Source organism: Cololabis saira, chromosome 5 (genome assembly GCF_033807715.1).
Source record: "Cololabis saira isolate AMF1-May2022 chromosome 5, fColSai1.1, whole genome shotgun sequence".
Lineage (NCBI taxonomy): Eukaryota > Metazoa > Chordata > Actinopteri > Beloniformes > Belonidae > Cololabis > Cololabis saira.
This window is the reverse complement of record NC_084591.1, coordinates 13,623,756-13,643,123: the sequence shown is the minus strand read 5'-3', so window position 1 is coordinate 13,643,123 and position 19,368 is coordinate 13,623,756. Positions and strand designations below refer to the sequence as shown.

General features: G+C 39.2%; 1 protein-coding gene across 8 annotated transcripts in view; it reads right to left on the bottom strand.

Annotated features, from left to right (window-relative positions):
• Window positions 1-19,368, bottom strand: part of LOC133443766 (pleckstrin homology domain-containing family A member 5-like) — a 112,492-nt gene that overhangs the window by 18,690 nt on the left and 74,434 nt on the right. For all 8 annotated transcript variants that reach the window (XM_061720970.1, XM_061720964.1, XM_061720962.1 and 5 more), the window contains 7 exons: window positions 13,553-13,673; window positions 13,274-13,378; window positions 11,055-11,127; window positions 7,322-7,422; window positions 4,887-5,002; window positions 2,563-3,063; window positions 163-643 (listed from right to left, as the gene is read on the bottom strand). In XM_061720970.1, the coding sequence (XP_061576954.1) occupies window positions 163-643; window positions 2,563-3,063; window positions 4,887-5,002; window positions 7,322-7,422; window positions 11,055-11,127; window positions 13,274-13,378; window positions 13,553-13,673 (1,498 nt within the window). The remainder of the gene's footprint in view (window positions 1-162; window positions 644-2,562; window positions 3,064-4,886; window positions 5,003-7,321; window positions 7,423-11,054; window positions 11,128-13,273; window positions 13,379-13,552; window positions 13,674-19,368) is intronic.

Sequence of the window (19,368 nt, the reverse complement as noted above, 5' to 3'; positions counted from 1 at the left end):
AGTGGATCCACGGTTAGTGTTTTTCCTTGCATTTTAAGAATTTTATAAGCGACACGCTAATATCGTGATAATATCGTAATCGTGATATTTTTGTCCACTAATATCGTGATATGAAATTTTCATATCGTCCCATGCCTACACATCATACAGGCTTTGACCGACCTTGTTGACTGGTGGCCGCTGCCGTCTGTCGATGCTCAAGTCTCTTCTGTAGACGGGAGAGGAAACCTCTGAACGAGCGTTGGCCATGTTGTAAGATCGCATCGGCGAGTAGCCGCCGTACATGGACAGGGAGCCGTGGGACGGCGAGGGGGGGATGGAGAGGCTCGGTGCAGCGTGCTCTGATAAGTTAATCATGGTTTTGGGACTGGCCATGCTGGTGTAGAGCCCCGAGTGCCGGGTGTAGGCCTGCCTCTGCTGCCACTCATACAGCTGCCACATGGTGTCATCTCGCATGGAGCGGCGCTTCTCAGTCACCGACGGACCTAAGGCCTGGTCGTACAACGACGGGGACATGCTGCAGATGCTGTCCCGCTGGGCCATGCTGTTCCTCGGCATACTGCGGTAGCCGTCCCCATAATTAGGCATATAGGGCACTCGATGGCTCGGCAAGTTTCTAGGCAGCGTCTGGTATGACGAAATGCTGGCAAAAAAGAAAAACAGAAAAAGATTATAAGGAGGATATCGAGAATGTCTTAATTTACTCACAATCACACAGATGAGCACAACAAAGTAAATTCATAAATTAATACCAACATCAAACCAAAAGTTGCAATCATCCGTGATTAATAAATAACTAATAACCTGTGAAAGCTTTTGTATTTGCCCCATTTAATGTTAAATTTGTAGCCGTTACTACAGGTTAGGGCTGGGCGATATATCGAGATTTTAATATATATCGATATATTTTCAAACGCAATATGGTACGAGACAATATAGTTTATATCGATTTAAAAAAAAATATATTTAAAAAAAAAATATTTTTTTATTATTATTTTTATGATTTTGATATAGCTTATTTTGTGACAAATTGACTTGAATGTTTTATTTGAGATTTGCACAAATGTTTTGTTATTTGCACAACTGTCAACCTCAGTGGAAAAATCTGCCTGTTACTGTCTACATTGTATTAATTGCACAGTGTATTTTAATTTAATTGTTATGCAGGAAAGGGATATTTGTTTTATTTTATTCAAGAAGCATTTTTATTCTATATATGCAGGCAGTTTATTTGTATTTCATTTGTTTTATACATTTTGATATTGTGCAGACCTCTGTTAATAAAGGAACCTGTGTGACATTTGGCACGAGGCTTTGTATTAAAACTGACTTTTTTTTAAGGGTTTGCCTCAGAAAAAAATGAAGCTAACAGAGATGCTATGCTATAATGCTTTGGGGGAAACCCCAATTATGTCACACAAAAAATATCGATATATATCGAGTATTGCCATTCAGCTAGACAATATCGAGATATGACTTTTTGTCCATATCGCCCAGCCCTAACCAACACCAAACCAAAATTTGCAATCATCCGTAATTAATAAATAACTAATAACCTGTGAAAGCTTTTGTATTTGCCCCATTTAATGTTAAATTTGTAGCCGTTACTTCAGGTTAAATCCAGTAAATCCAGTATTCAATGTGGGCCCCGAGTCTGCACATTCCCAGAGACAAAAAGGGTTTAAAAAGCACAACTTCCTCGACGGGTTCAAAGTCGGTGAAGTTGGCATTGAGCGAGCTTCAGATTAAGACTCCCTGACAGATCTGGGCTAGAAGGCTCACTGGTCTGTAAAACCCAGAGCAGCGCCATTAAAAAAAAAAAAAAAAAAAAAAAAAAGGGGCTTGTGACTTTGTGACTGCATGGAAAGCAAACATCAGCATGGAGGGGATGCATGTGAAAACAAACAGCGACCATTGAAAGGAGGTAGCGAGAGGCACAGCTGTGTCATTTACAGCAGAAGCCGGATGGTTATAAATGGATGGACAAATAAACAGAAGAACAGGCACGCTGACAGCCACAAGTGGACACGGGCAACACAAAATCTCCACCAATTAAAACTGGCGCTCTCGCAGCAGAATCAACAGCAGGGAAAACCTTTGGCTGACAGTCTTCTGTTGTTTGTCCCCCCTGACTCCTAGTTACTGCTACACACTGGTGTGAAATGTTTCCAATATTAAAAAAAAAAAGTATAAATCTCCATCCTTAAAGCAAAACAGTTTTAGAAAAGAACAGGATTAAGAAGCTTTACAGTTTGTCCACAGTTGCACTCTCTCTTGTTTAAGTGGAACAAAACTGGTCTGTCGTGGAACAGAAATCCTCCTTAAGCACACATCTTAGAATAGCATAGTTTTATATAGAGAGTGTATGTTTAAATGTGCTTAATTTCAAGGTCATGGTGGGCTAAAGTCTGTCCCAGCTGTTCACATGAAAGAGTTGGGGTTCCACTCCAGACCTGGAAAAAAACCCAGCCAACATGTAAACTCCACTCGGAAAGGCCCAAGTGCAAACTGCCAGGCCACCGTGTTTTTCAAAAGCATTTAAAATGACGGCACGCAACCAACCTCCTGGTATCGTCGTCCTGATTACGTCTCTGTGTTCTGACCCACTGCTCCAGTTGCTGCATGGAGCTGGTTCTGCTCAGGCTGCGCTCGGGTTCGTGGGTGGAACCTTGCTGAGGAGGGACATCGGTCCTGTCAGGCGGACACGGATCTCCAGATCCGTTCACCTGAGGATCGTGATGCGACCTGTCGACCTCGGTCTGAGGCTCAGACGCGCTCACTCTCGCCTTGATGCTTTCCGCCTGGGCCGGGTGCAGCTTGATACTGTTGATCTTGGTGAGAGGCCGTTCCCGCTCTGTGCCGTCCTTCTGGAAGCCGTAGCGCTCAGCGTCGCGCTGCTTCCTTTCCTCTTCAGTGCCGGAGGTGACTGGTGCACCGCGTTCGCGGTCGACCTCGCGGTTGCGTTCATTGTTCTGGATTTCAGGCTGTGTGAGCGGCTGCTTGTGGTTGGCAACATGGTTGGTGTCTTGTGGTCCAGGCTGCTCCACTTTTAGTCTGTCCAACCTGCAAAATACAGGAAGAAAACCTATGAATATTACCAGCAAACTCTCAAAGACCTTGAGTAGATGCAAGGCATAAACATATCGAACATTGTCTGCACACGTCTGTGGCAGACGGACATGAAATTAAATTGACAGAAATTAATACATTGTTATGCAACATATACAAGTCAGTTCAGAAAACACATTAAACATGGATGAAATGTATTGTAATACACTAGGGCTGGGCGATATGGACCAAAAGTCATATCTCGATATTTTCTAGCTAAATGGCGATACTCGATATATATCTCGATATTTTTTCTGTGCCATAATTGGGGTTTCCCCCAAAGCATTATAGCATAGCATCCCTGTTAACAGAGGTCTGCACAATATCAAAATGTATAAAACAAATGAAATAAAAATAAACTGCCTGCATATATAGAATAAAAATGCTTCTTGAATAAAATAAAACAAATATCCCTTTCCTGATTAACAATTAAATTAAAATACACTGTGCAATTAATACAATGTAGACAGTAACAGGCAGACTTTTCCACTGAGGTTGACAGTTGTGCAAATAACAAAACATTTGTGCAAATCTCAAATAAAACATTCAAGTCAATTTGTCACAAAATAAGCTATATCAAAATCATAAACAAAAAAAAATGTAAAAAAAAAAAAAATGTAAAAAAAAAAGTTTTTTTTTTAAATAGATATAAACGATATTGTCTCGTACCATATCGTGTTTGAAAATATATCGATATATATTAAAATCTCGATATATCGCCCAGCCCTATAATACACCATCTTTGTGAACTGTGCTCATAGTGAAAAGTGGAGCAGTGAAAGGTAAAAGTGTACGATATCACTTCCAGCTGCCAGAAAAGGCCAGGAGCGTAAAAGGAAATCAAATATCTCCAATAAAACACTGTCTGCTGAGGCCCATCTCAAAGGTGGTGTTGAGACCTCAAATCCGTTTGCTACTCCCTTCTCTCTTGAAGGCCAATCAACCATTGGATGGTCTCAGGGGAGGAATTGAGAGGTAATCTGCACCACTACTCCTTGGCCTTAGACAGGCCCAAGGTCACGTCTTCAAAGGTGAGAAAATTCCCCTCAGTATCACGGCTCAATTGGTTAGTGATATGGGGGAAGCAGAAAAGGTATTCTTCCACAGTTTCCGCTTATATCCTTTCAAATAGCGCTAACATAATGTCTTCTCCAGCTTTCTGTGACTCCAACAATCCCACAGAGGACACATCCAGGCCCACGGAAGGTCGGTGTGCATTTACTTTACTTACTGTAGTGCAGACACACGACACAAATTATAGCCTACTGTATATTAAGGTACTTTTTTTTTTCCCATTGTTTGATATAATGCTTTTAGATTAAAAAGAAAAAATAAACAAACATCACAAATGTATTTATTAGAACGTTTCATTGAAATCCTGGCACCAATGTGTCGCATTGCCTGATTATGTAAAAACAGGACATTACATAGGCCTGCTGCCAAAGAATAGACATTTAATAGTTAAAAAAAAAACAGTTGAAAAAAACCCAGGTGAATCAGCCTGCACTCACAGTTAAGACTAAAACCAGTTGCATGACATGAAAGAAAGTCACAGCTTTTTAACCAAACCCGAGACCAGAAATGTCAAAAGTGGGTGTTGAGCTGCAGCCAAAGACCTTAACAGGTTCAACAGAAAGGGCTTACAGGTACAATTACGGGGGGAGAAGATTGGACTCAAGGCATGCAGAGTCATCAGTGTGACTTTTAGAAAACTGTCCTCAAATGTCACACACACACTCTAAAAAAGAGTAAGCCTGTGAACCTCTTACTGTACAAACCTTTTGACTGGCTCTGAATGCACAAGTGCAGCATCTGTCATTACTTTCATCCAAGATTCCATCTCTTTGGCTGTGTCGGTGCAAAAATAGTACGTCCGCATGTTTGGATGTGTTGCCTGATGGGATGAAGGGCAGGAAGAGTGAAGCGCAGAAAAAATTACCTGAAAGAAAGAGAGAAATCTTGATGACAACGATTTTTTTTTTCCCCCGATGTTTTTTTTTTAATTCTTTATTCGGATCCCCATTAGCTTCCACTGTCGTGGTTGCTAATCTTCCTGGGGTCCACATAAAACATCACATAAACATACAATACAACATACAAAATAAACTGACACTTGTCAGTCTAAATCTAAGTACATTAAAAATGGCAATAATATAAAAATAGAGAAACATTTGTCAAGCATCATGTACAAAAACATTGATTATTCTAACTGTGTGGTCTCACTCATAAATTTTTGTTTAATAGATCTTTTGAATAAATATTTGCTTTTGATACTTTTCATATTTGCAGGTAATGTAGGTGTGATTGATTCTAATCAAGGTTATCCACTTTTAGTAAGAAATATGGAATAAAGAGTTACTTAACATGTGACTTTGACTTTAGTTCCTCTTATTTTTCTTAATAAATGATGGTGAGCATAGCTGGTTTGTAAAAAAATACTCCTGACTGTGGCCATCTGTGCCAAACAGCTAAATCAAATCCTTGAGTCACCTAAGTTTCATGCATACCACCAGATTAGGGTGGTAAATCTGCCCATTACAATACAGTAGGACTTACCATGAAATGCATTGTATGGATAACACATTGTTCCAGTGCTGCTCTGTTCCCTCACAGTTAAAAAAAACAAAACAAACAAAAAACAGAAAGAGAGACAAAACATTTAGTCAACAACCACAATATCCTATTTAATGAAGTCTACAAAACAAGAAAAGCGCTGTCTGTTCTCCATTCCCTCCACATATTCTTGGAAAATAAGGCTCTTTAAATGACACGTCATTTTGACCACAACAAGGGACAAGGAACTAACAAGAAAAAAAAAAAAAAAAAAAAGGCATCCCATTACCGAGTTGAGCTGAGGAGGTTGTGCCCTCTGCTCGGGTTTCCTTGTTTTACTAAACTCTCTTTCTTTCAGCTGGAATCTAAGTTGGAAAAGAAGTGGGCTGTGTGCTCCGAGGAACCATGAACAGACTCCTGGGCGTCTGCATTTCGCTGTATTTGGCAAGACAACTTTGTTGTCTCTATGGGTTTATGAAGAATGCACCAACTCTATACACACCACCAAGGTTCAATAAAATATGCCGTTGCCCTATAAAACTGAGGTTTCTGAGAGCAGTGAAGTATGTTGGTGCTGAACCCGTGGCAGTAGCCGGCAAAGATATAGAAGTAGTTTGCTCTCTTAGTCTCAGCACGTTTAATAAACAAAGAAAACAACAGAAATAATAACTTGTAGTATCTCAAAGTTAAAGGAGCTTGAGGCTCCTTTTAAGAAATGAGACTCTCTAGCGCCACCCTTCCCCACGACGGCCGTTGGGGGTACTGCAGCCAACAGTGAAGCCGGCACGGGAGAACGGGGAGAACGCACATGCAGCGTCATGTGACGTCACATCCGCAGCCCAGCGCGGGAAATTCGGGACCGAATTGCAGCACATTTTGCAGCACACAGCCTGTTCAAGGCAAAGGAGAGATACACTAGAGGGCTCATTCTTTTGGGTTTGGAACGCTTCATCTGACATTATTACTAGAAAACTTAAAATGTATACGGATTTTTTTCATAAATCCTGCAACAATCCGGCCTCAAGCTCCTTTAAATAGAAAAAAATAATCTAAAGTAACAGCAAAACAAGTTAAAATCCAAATGAATTATTACACATATAAAGCACACACTGAGTTGATCAAAGGGTTTGATAACTAAAGCACTACAAAGAAAGAAAGTGGTATTTGTTTCAAATACATCAAAGCTTTTGATGGCGTTAAAACTTTTAAAAGTAAATGTGAGGTCAGATTATTCTTAGGTTCAGTGGAGCCTCCGATGCCTCACAAAGAGCTGGGGAACCTAGACTCGTATCTTAGACTTCTGGTAGCCAAACCCGGATTCAAAACGGGCAGGGATAGGAACTCGGACAAACAGGGAAAGCAGGCTTTTTCCTTTTTTCCTTTTTTAACGAAATGTTCTGGCTGAAGATAAAACCCTTTTTATCAGTTTTGGATGTTGATATAGCCTTGCCTGCTTTTAGCTCGACTATCTTGACTACCCTAACACACTCTCAGTATGGTGGTCTTAGTCAGGTCAATCTTTTTCACCTGCCCTAAAATGCTAAGGGAAGAAAAAAAAGCTTACACAAGCAGCTCTTATGACAATGGTTTGCAAAAATAGTTTTTTTTTTTTTAATGCAGAGTCTGACAAAGCTTAAAATAAATGAAAACACACACTGACCTTGAAAGCATATTTTCTATTAATGTGATCATCCACAGACAACATGGATATACGAAAGCTTGGTAGGAGGATGCTGCCGAGTATCCCCTCCTCTTTCTCATCTGCACAGATCAAATAATGTGTTAGGGATCTGTTCCACAGCTGCACATTTAACATTGATTTGTAAGAATTACAATACGGAGACAAACCAAATGGGCGGTGAGGAAATGTAGTGTGTTGGTCAGGTGACGGGAGGCTAAACAGTAGAATCGACCAAGTAAGAAAATATCCAATGCAGCTAGAAGGTTTTAATCCTTTTAACAAACAGGGTTCCACATTAACAACGCAGGACTCTGCGGGGGGATTATAGTGAGCACCGAGTTGAAAAGAACAGAGTAGCTTTACAAATCATCAAAATGGACGAGTGTTCAATTTTCTGAAAATGTTTGAGAATACAAATGTTTTCATTTTTATTCTGACAATCATTTGAAGGAGTTTGATTCAAAGAAAACGCCAAATTATGAGGGGAAGACCACTGAGACGTGCTGCTGCTGATCTAGCAAGACGTTTTCAACTATGGTGATGTCATATTTATGACAGTAATAAACTGTACTTATTTTTATTCACTTAAAGGAGCTTGAGGCTCCTTTTAAGAAATGAGACTCTCTAGCGCCACCCTTCACCACGACGGCCGTTGGGGGTACTGCAGCCAACAGTGAAGCCGGCACGGGAGAACGGGGAGAACGTGCATGCAGCGCCATGTGACGTCACATCCGCAGCCCAGAAATTTGGGACCGAATTGCAGCACATTTTGCAGCACACAGCCTGTTCAAGGCAAAGGAGAGATACACTAGAGGGCTCATTCTTTTGGGTTTGGAATGCTTCATCTGACATTATTACTAGAAAACTTAAAATGTATATGGATTTTTTTCATAAATCTTGCCACAATCCGGCCTCAAGCTCCTTTAAAATTAAAAATTAATTATCAGACTGCCGTCAGACTACACCCCCATCAGGGTAGGCTTCACCATCATTCATTCACAAACAGTAAACTACAGCGTTCAGTCATGTTGTCATATAGCTGTTAGATACACATAAAAACAATAAATAAAACAATAATAAAATAAAAACCAACTTTTTACTTTGTTTAAGCACAATGCATGACGGTGCGGATACTTGACTTGTTTATTCATTATTATTATTATTATTATTATTATTATTATTATTGTTCTGTATTATGTTTTTCCAAGATTAATTACTATTTTAGACTTAGACGGTAGTTAAAAAAAAAAGGAGTTTTCAAGACTGGTTCCTTTTGGACGTTTTTTCCAACATCAGTTCTCTATGATGTCATGAAGAGCAAAAGATTCAGCTGTGACTTTTAACGTTTCATGACTTCAGCAGGGATCCAGTATGTTGTCCATCCTGACAAAGCTGCTAGAACTTTGCTTTGGTTTCAAAGGCTTTTACTTTTGTTTTTAATAAATATGATTTTGGTTGTTAAGGAATGCTAGCTGGCCAGGACTCGGTGGATGTTTGTTTTTCTGGGCCAAATGGAACAAGTGTATTTGTCTTATCTTCACATATCTCATGATTCTAAGCCTTTGGTTCATTTTGGTTCTGTACCCTTTCTCACCAGGAGGACTGCTCCAGAATTCACCTCCATGAATGCTTTCAAAACCTATTTTCAAATCTCTTTTTGGGACTCTTGTGGTTGTTCGGTCTGTAACCCCAGTGAGACTACAGTGTTCACACCGGATGAAACAAATTGCACAAAACCAGAGCCGGACAGCCTGGAGGTTGGATGGCTGCTAGATATTAATCTAGTCTCTTTCTGTAAGGTAATACGTTATCAAAGAGACCTCTGCAGAGAGGTTCCTAGACATAAACAGCATTGTGGAAGATCCTGAGTGCATAATAATAATCAGAAAACTATAGAAGATAACAGCTGTGTTTAGTTAAAGCCGTGGAGTTCGTGACCTCTCTGCCCACTCCCCACTGATGGAAACGCTTTCTTAACATATCCATTTGGATAAAAAGCCTTTGGGCCTGCTGCTGTCTGTGGCTTTTGTCAGCCAGTGGGCGGAAACATGACGACAGGACTGGCGGACACTAAAAATAACACAGACTTAATGTCTTACTGATCAGCACAAATGATGACCAGATCTGATCACCGCATCCGCACCCAGCGGCGGTGACATTCAGATCAGGTGAGACTGCTGCTGCTGCACTTTCAGTCCAACAGTAGACCTAGTCAACTATTGACCGTGTTGGCACCCGAATCAAGCACAATGACATCAAGAAACTTCTAAAACTCTGGACAAAGCTGATTCAGTGTAAAAACTGCATGAAAGAGATTTTTTTTTCTAATGAAGTCGATGGCAGCTCATTCAGCAGCAGGTTGAGAGAGAAAAACACTTTTTTGGGGGTTTCCTAAGCGACAGCAGCAGAAGTTAAAACAATCCAACTTCAACCAGAAACTCTTTAAATCAGGCTTAGATTCACCTTTACAAAAGGCTATCATTAAAATTACATTATTTACACCAATAAAGGAGAAAGTACTCATTTCTAGGGGTGGGCAAAAATATCGATATGGCAATATATCGCGATACTTTTCCAGCCGATTCAATATCGATATTCAAAATTTGAATATCGATTTTTTTTTTTTTTTTAATATATATATATATATTTTTTTTTTAAATATTTTTTATCCCCGATCTTTTTCCCATTATATCACCCAGTGCTCCTACCTAAGTGACAGTCCTGGGCATTGCCACTCTCTACCAACCCTGGGAGGGCCCTGCACTGAGCTCAGGTTTTATTTCACGTTTTATTTCATTTTATAATTTATTTTTTATATAACACAATTGCCTGTCCTTAAAAAATGAAAAATAATGGACAGAGGTTTATTTATTTATGGATTTATATCTATACTGACTGATCACTGTGCCTGTCCTTGGTTTTAGTACTCATCTTTCTTGTGTTTATTATCATTTGCCACATAATTAAAGCAACCTCATACTAAATTTAACATTAATTTCATATGATGTAAATAATATGAAAAACATATACAAATATGTTGTAACTTTAGCTTGTATAGTTATAATAAAACATTGTTTTGACTCAGTTTGTCCCATGAATTGTCACTATAATCTGATGAATGTGCAACTCTGATTTTAAGATCCATCACTATCATCTGATGTACATATATACAACTTGGATTTTAAGATGTGTAATGCATTTTTAAATTTTTCGGTGAACTATGTAGAATATAATAATCGGGATATTGCATAATCGGGATATCGCAATGTGTATCGTATCGTGGCTCAAGTATCGTGATGCATATCGTATCGTGAGGTCCTTCCCAATACCCACCCCTACTCATTTCAGTTTCATTCAGCACTGAAAGTGGAAAAAAATGTAATTTGTGGAGAATATAGTCACACAACGGCTGCCACAGATATTTAAAACAAGTGTGAATAATGCGGTTGCACAATGGTGGTTCCTTTAATATGGAATAAAGCCGGGAATCTGTAAACACCTTTAGACAGGATAACTTTACTTCAATTCAGCTCAAGACAAAAACAGTAACATTGTTGTCAAAAGCCTTAATAACTCATTACATTTATCAAATATCAAGCAGAGGATGGTTTGAGTGTGAAGTTTGCAGAGGCCCTTAAATTACTAACTGAAAACCACTGCATCTGTTGGCAGGGCGGTGGTAGTGAACCATGGCGTTAGTGAGAGGACCCACCTCTGTAGTAGAAGAGGCACAGATCAGACAGGACGAACCACCTCTTCTTCCACAGCTTCATGCCTGTACTGTCCTGTAAATGTACCAGGAAAAAGAGGGCACATTTACTCCACAGACCTGCAGAAATCAGTTTTTATTCCGAAATGACACACTTCTGTCCTCTGCAGCATTCGCTATACCCTTCACCTCTCCCCTGATATGATGGAGACCTTCAAACTGATTATAAAGCTTCAAAATGGGTTCACATTTTAAGAAACATCAGCCAATCAATTAATTTTTTGTATTCAGAATTTGAGGTTTTGTAAATTGACTGACAATTCTCCAGGCAGCGTTTCATCTTTAAAACGATCTTCTACATTGTACACTCCAAAATAGCTCGTAGGACATGGGCAATGACTCAAGCACATAAAGAGTATGTTAAGAGACACTGTAGAATTAATTTATTAAAACTTTGCATCTATTCTGAATAGGTCAGGCCTGAGATGGGCTATTTGTGATTACATTAGAAGGGGAATCTTTGACTTCTGGTGTTATGCAATCAAAATATAACAAAGATAATCTTCCTTGGCTGAAGTTGATCTTCAGCGTCAGGTCAAAGCTCTTTTTAGTGTTGTGGTTGAAAAGGATAAAGGAAGTAAGAGTATTAGCTCCCCATTTGCTTTACTGGAAAATTTGAGCAGAGTTCTTAATCTAAGATTCTACCCAGAGACAAAAGTAGGGGGAGGGACCTCCGGTCTGTCATTATGGTCAAACAGCATGTGGGCTGCAGTTTACTTTGAATGGAAATCCACTTCAAGAAACCAGAATGTTTTATACATTAGTATCAAAAAAGAGTCACAAAACCAGATGCTGCTCAGTTTCTTTCTAAAAGAGGCAGATCTGAAATGTAACAAGATTTTAACGTCTTCTGGCCCATCGTTCGCCGCCTTGTCTAAGTTCTGTCAAGGTCTTAAGCACTTATTTTGCTGTGTGCTAATGAATAAACTTTGTCGAACCTTCAGTCACACATTGCTCTGTGGATCCCTTCACAAACCCATCAATCACTGCGGCGTGCTGATTTCCCAGTGGAACAACTGCGGGGTTGCAGCTTTCCTTCAACCAAGGACTTCAATAGCTTCCAGGTTTCAATGAGGCAGGAAAATAAAAGTGCAAATCCAGCTTTTATTCAGCGCAGCAGATTTGCAAGTCTTTTACTTGATCTACATCACCCTGATTAAGGTCTCCAAAGAAAAGCAGCTGGCAGCTGCAGCAAAGAAAGCCATCACGTGGTACTAAAAGTACGCTGGAAGCCCTGCAATCAGAACTAATTGAGGATCCTTGTTGGGGAGCATGAGAGAGTCCAGTTGGGGTGAGAACTGTTTCAAGTGCCCCCCTTTTCATGCTGCTGTTATCTACCCCAGAAACTATGTATAATTTAAACACTGTCCCTGATGGCTGTGCACAAACAACGGACAAGGCAGCGCTCCGGCCACACAGAACATTACAAACCTCTTTACATTTGCTGCTGCACTGTTTGATGTAACATGTAGGTAATGAGATGAATAAAAGACTTGATAATGTGTGACTTTCATAGCTTCTTTGTATCATTATAGTTCCTGGCATCATTGTAGTTTGCATTTGTTTTATGTAAAGCACTTTGTGCTGCATTCTATGCATGAAAGGTGCTCTATAAATAAAGTTTGATTTGATTTAATAAACTCACACATTTATGGTACAGTGAAACAGTAGAAATTAAGAATTCCTGTTTAAATCCACATAAAAAGAAACTAACACTGAGACAGGAGGTTTAGGGGAGGTTCAGACCTTCTTATTGAAAAATATACTGGCAAAAATTGTCTCAATTAATCAGCCAACTGAGTAATCAGTCTACCTATATCAGACATATTTTATTTATTACGCTTGCATTTGCCAGTAAACATTTATCACATTATACAATTTTGTCAAAAAAACAAACAAATAGACAATGTAAATGTTGACCTGGTGTGGAGTGGTACAGAACAAGATATGTCATCATTAGCATTCTTATACATCATCCTTACATGAATGCTCCATGGGAATCTAACAAATACCAGCTGAGGCATCACATCTTAAACCAAACTGGTGTTAAAGCTAACCCAACAACCAAACATGATTATATCTGGGGATAACATGGTCTGAAATGATGCCATGATCAGCTTTACCGTTTAATTGAGTAACTGTTTTTCTACTGTCTTGCTCACCTGTTTGTAAAGCCAGTTTCTCTTTATTACCGGAGCCGAGGGATTCCTTCTGATTGAATTGGATCGCTTCCCAAAGTTATGAATCTTCTTAGAAGATCTTGAGGCCTATAAAACAGAATAAATGACAGGAAAATAAAATAAAGTGGATGTCTTTTCATTTCTTTTTTTTCTTTTTTGCTCTTTACAGCGCTTTGGAACCATTAGGACATGATCCGGTTTCTTTTCCATTATTTTCTTAACAGGCATGCATGATAATCCTGCTGCATGAGTGTCACGCACTCTTTCTGCTGGGCTGTTGGCGTTGGCAGGGCAGTCTGAGCTCCCTGTGTAGTTTGAGACCTCACTCATGGTGCTTAGTGGACGTTCTTTCTTGTCATCCGCTGGTACTTTGGAGGCAGATCTAAACAAAAGAAACAAAGTACGCCAAGAAGACATTAGCAAGTTATCAGTCGGACTCAGTACGTCTTATTTCCAATATATTTATGCCCAATGACATTTATATAACAAGTGAAAAAGGAAGAGGCGATCTTTATCAGCCATTTTCCTCTCCTCCTTCAGAAACTGAAGCCCTTTGGATAATGAGATCTCAACATGGGCTTATGATTCGGGCCAATTACTTCCACCATGTCAGCGCACATACTTCTCCAGTTCTCTAACAGCTTTTCAGTACATGGTCTGCAAGCTTTGCCTGACATATCAGACTGCAGCTAAAAGAAGAAAGAGAAGTAGTTGAAAATAAGTTAGCTACGTCTCCCACAGGAGAGAAGATGCTGTGATCAGCCAATGAAGATGTCCTACATTTTTCATGAGTATCAAAGCATTGTGGTCTAGAGAGAACTAGACAGGACATCCAGAAATACTGCAGCTGCGAAAAAAAGTTACCTCTCACACAGAGGTTTTACTGTGCTGTATAATAATAATAATAATAATAATAATAATAATAATAACTAGAAAATTTCTGGAAATTTTGATATGGGCATGCCCTACCGCCCATTCGACCCCTCTCGCTGCTTTGGTTTGGGGCTGTAGTGGTTGTGTTCGGGGTGGTTCTATGTCAGTGTGAGGTGTTTACGGTTGTATTGCATTCATTCCTGTGCTCCCAATAGTTAATAATGGGGTGCGCTTTTTGGCGTCTAGCGCCCCCCACGGTGACACTTTTGACTGAAAAAAGTAATGCACATCGAGGCAACATGGAGACGCATCTAACGATGTATGCCATGCATGGGTGAACGTTGCGGTTCAGGCTACGTTAATGGATAGGTTTTTTTTTCACCGTGGTAAAAAAACCCATCCGAATGAATGGGGCCATTTGGCCTGGATTTTGACATAAAATTTCCTTAAATCACAGCTTCATGAAATTTGAATATGTTGAAGTCCACAGCGTGCCGAGTTAGGGAACATTTGTAGGATGTCTCTACGATAATCTGTTGCCTAGCAACAAGCGTCCAAAGTCAAATGAAAAAAAAAATAAATAAATAAAAGGTCAGTATCGCAAAAACTTTAATAAATGGCATAATGAGTTTGTACGGTCCGTTAGTGCCAATCGGGCCGAGTGTTTGAAAGTTTGAACGATGTCTCTACGATAAAGTTGGTCCGAGCAATAAGCGTCCGAATTTTCGCCTTTTTTTTTGCTTTTTGGCATCTATAATAATAATAATAAAACTCCAAAGTCAGCCATCTCAGTTTTCCATATGGAGGTAAATTTAACATTCATGGTATCCAGACTTTTCTCATCTATCAGTCTGCAGTAACTCATTCTCATAATCTATCCATCTGTTCGACACGCACACAAAATTATAAACATTTGGCATAAGAAGTCAAGACTTAATGCTGTTAAATTAAAAAGGTACACAAACACATAAACCAGATCTCAGACATTTGGTCTTTTCTCCAACCGTGTGAATCAAGCATTATTGTGATCTGAGTCCAGCTCCAGACCATGAGCACACAAATGATGACAATAACAGACTGCCTTTGTCTTGCATGCGTTTTGTATGAAGGTTACATAATTTGTCATAAGGTGAAGGCACAGTTTGATAAAACATCTGCACGTTAGTTACGTACTTCAGTCCGCACTGTATCACAGGTTACACACTGGGACGGGAATTTTCTCATTCCTGTGGTTCACTGTCTGTGTAAGTGAATAAATATGTCACAGGGTTCTTTGTGGAAGCACATCTGGAAACTTAATCAGAGAAGCCATACGGTGGACAAAAGAGTGACTAATGCTCTCTTGAGATCAAAAGTACATGATTTTATATCACCTGTCTAAAAAAGGTGCTTGTGTGGAGTGATGAGCAGACACTAAAAGTTGCCTTCTTTCCCCATCTACTGTGCTTGTTACAGTTTCTACACATCAGTGACAGGCGAAAGCTAAATTCAACCATAATCAATGCCTTGTGGACTTGCTATCAAAAATAACAGAGGAGGAAGGGGGAGAGAGTGGACTGCTTCTGTTGCTTTGAAAGCTTTAGCTCTATTCTATGCTCTATTTGGCAGCAGACCGCGTCTCAGCTGTAAGCTGCAGATAATTAGTTGGGACCTGATAATCAATCTACATTCAGTGAAACTGAAAAGATGTGACCGTATTAAATTAGAGGTTCAATTCTGTTGGCTGCTGTTACTAAAAACTGATGTATACTGTATGTTGCTCTATTTAAAGCTCAAACTAGGATTTGCTGGTGAAAATCTTCACCACATATTATTAAAGTGAGAAGGACACAGTTGTTGAGTATGGCAGCATTTCATAACCAAGAACAGCACTAACACATTTAGAAGGAGTCACTAATCAATGATTATTTACAATGGAAATTAATGTAACTATTTACGCCGTAAATCAAGAAATCATTCAGCAGGACTAGGGCTGTTCGATTTTGCCCAAAAATAAAATCTTGATATTTTTCTCTCAAAATCCGATTACGATTATTTTGTGAATTGACAAAAAGCAAAGAAATGATTTCAAATATGCAGTTTTTTTATTGAACATTTGCCCCATTGGGCTTTAAGTGCAAACTGTGCTCTTATTAAACCAAAAATGAATGAATAAAGTGCAAAACTCTGTAAAATAAGTTGAAAAAAAGTTTTTAAAAATATAATAAAATATAAAGTTTTATCTCTGGGGAAAAAAAAAAAAAAAAAAAAAGCAAATCAGCACTTGCAAACATACAGTAAGTTATATTTCCAATTGAATAAAACAAGACATTTTCTAGGTATTGAGAGGTATTTCCATCAATCATTAATATATGTGCAGACAAGATAAAAAAAAAAAAAAAAAGTGAAAAATCGATTTTACAAGTTTCACGTTTTAACATCGTACTAATTACATAATCGCGATTACGATTTAAAATCGATTAATCGAACAGCTCTAAGCAGGAAAAATGTTGGTAAGAATGTAAGAAAACGTTTTTGAATTAGTTAATCATTTGACTACGATGATCTTGCGATCAATAGCACTCCAATTCCACTCATTTACATAAAAAAAGGCAAATAAAAGAACTATTAAATAGTTTGTATATTAATTCCAATATTTTCAGCATTTAGTTTGAAGGCAGAAGAATGAGTGTTTATCAATCCAATTCCTTAGTATTGCAGTTCAGCGCAAGTTTTTTTTAACATCTTGTGGCTCTAGTGGTATTTATTGACAGTAACTAGACATGAAAGGGGGGAAGAGGGAGGAGAAAGGGGGAAGGAGGTGAAGAGCCATAAGTCATAGCTTGGCCAGTTGTCCTAATTCTGTTCCTCATTCGGTGCAAAGAATTCATCCGGTTCCTCTGGATTTGACTTGGATTTCCAGGGAACAGCACCAATGTACATAGAATTAAGGACGTCTGGCTGCCGATGGATAGGCATAAAACCAATCAGAGAATCGAAGCATATAAGGTTGGTAGAGGAAAAATAACAGATTACTGTCAACTAAAAACAAAATGACATGACGGTTTGTAGGAACGCTGGTTGGTTCTTCAGATATGAGCAATTCTGCAGCCATCTTGGCTGTCTTATATAGTTGTTCTTGAACACTCCTGAATGATTTATTTACATAAAGCCCACACCCACCCCGCTGCAGTCGATTCAGCAATGTTCTGTACCGGTGGAGGTGTCTGTGAATGGGAGAGGACATTTTAGAGAGTTCAGCTTTCTAACGACAACTGTGGCCAACATACTGTACATTGAGGGCATCCACTACCATGTGTCCAGTACACCCTTTAGCACTAATTTCAACTCAAAAGGTTATGGAAATAATAATTTACTCTTGACATGTTTTCTTTTGTGTTTATAACTTTAAAGAAAACTATTGAACTCTTATTTAGGCATCATTGTTTATGTAGAAATGCATTATGGTTATCAATGAAAATGAGAGCAGCAACAGTCTCTGGACACTCAATATAGCTTATATGTATTTGATGCAACTGTGGCTCAGTTTTGTTGTGTGCAGAATATAAATCATAGTTTTCTAAATACGAATTTGTTGAATTCCAACTGCTCACTATGTGGGCCCCCACTATTAAAGGATAAGACACTTAAAGTAATAAAAACACATGAAAAACAGCTGAAACTAACATAAAAATGCACTGACAGATGTGCCATGGAAATGAGACTCAGAGTGCATTACAGTATGTGACTATTCCCATCTTCAAAATGCTGTTTTGAATGCTTGTCTGCTATAAAACTGCCATGTTCAAGGTTCAGGGTGGCCCTTGTCTGCTGACAGCGCAGGCCCACAGTGGAAGTGACTGTAATGTTGGAACACAGCAATAGTTGTAGCAGGTTGCACAACACTCATCCCTGTGTTTACTAAAGCCCTGTGTCAACAGCAAAGTCAATGAACGTCGACGTGAAGCTGAAAAGGCCATGTGATGTTCTGGTTTTTAACAACGACCTGCTTGATAAACTAGAACACGTATACACTGTTGCTCTGTTAAGCATGTTGCCAGTGTGTCTTAACCTTAATGTCACACTGACTATTATTTAATTCTACCTGCCCAAACGAGAAATAGTAAAGATGCTCCAGAAAATACAGTTTGAGGAAAGAAGTGATTCTTTTATTTTTTTTACTTTAGACAGTAACTTTGTTATATTAAAAAAAATAAAGCAATTTCACCATTTCAGACTTGCAAAACATTCCACAAAAAAAGTTAATATCACTTTTTAATGTGATTTCTTCTCACTCAAGGAGTCATGGCTCTGAGGACACCAACATGTTCAGTATTCCAGTTTTTATTTTGTCCCAACTGTTGTGCAAAGATGTCCAATGGTGTGGAACAGGTCACCATTGTTACATTTTCTGTTTTAAAGTTCTCCAAACAGTCCAGTGCCCATTCCTCCTCCTTGCGCAGCCAGGCCTGTGTAATTTATGTGGAATGTGGTTTTGCATCATCCGGGTGTCTGGGTAAAAGATGCTGTCTTAAAGGCAGAACCAACCTTTGACTCATCAATCCAGTATAAATGAGGTAGCTACAGCTTTCATTCCAGCATTAAATGCATAGGTCAGTCTCTTCTTATCAATGCTTTGATAAAAGCAGCCTCATATAGTTTCTTCGTCTGGTTGCTTAAGAGTGCTGGCAGTTACTGCCGCCATGCTTTCTCTCTCAAGTCTGTTATGTTTCGTACTCAAACATCAAAGAGGAATTGGTGATAATGCTCAAGTTATATCCAATTGCTAGGCAAACACCTCTTTTTGCACTGTTCTCCCCAATGTTTGATCCATGTTTTGTGTTTTTCATCCAGGTTCCCTCCATTATGTCCCCTCACCCCATCTTTTGTGCTCCCGTGGGTTGTACGTCCTTGCAACAGCTCACTCCTTGATTCCTCCCCCACCTAATGCTCCCAAACATCTAGAATGCTAGACATTTTGTCGGAGTCTGTGGCATGTCGACAAGCTATACAAATCCCGTCTTTGACGTGTTCAAACACGGTAATTGGTGACCACCGACTGAGATTTCCCTCTGATCTGATTTATTGTTGACCTCCAAAATCGGTCTGAGACATGTAAATTGGCCTTAAAATCTTGTAATGGGAATCTGGCTGAACGCTACTTTTTTTACTCTTAAGTGGGTTTAGTAAATGTGACTCCTCAGTTGAGTGCCTGACAAAGGTTT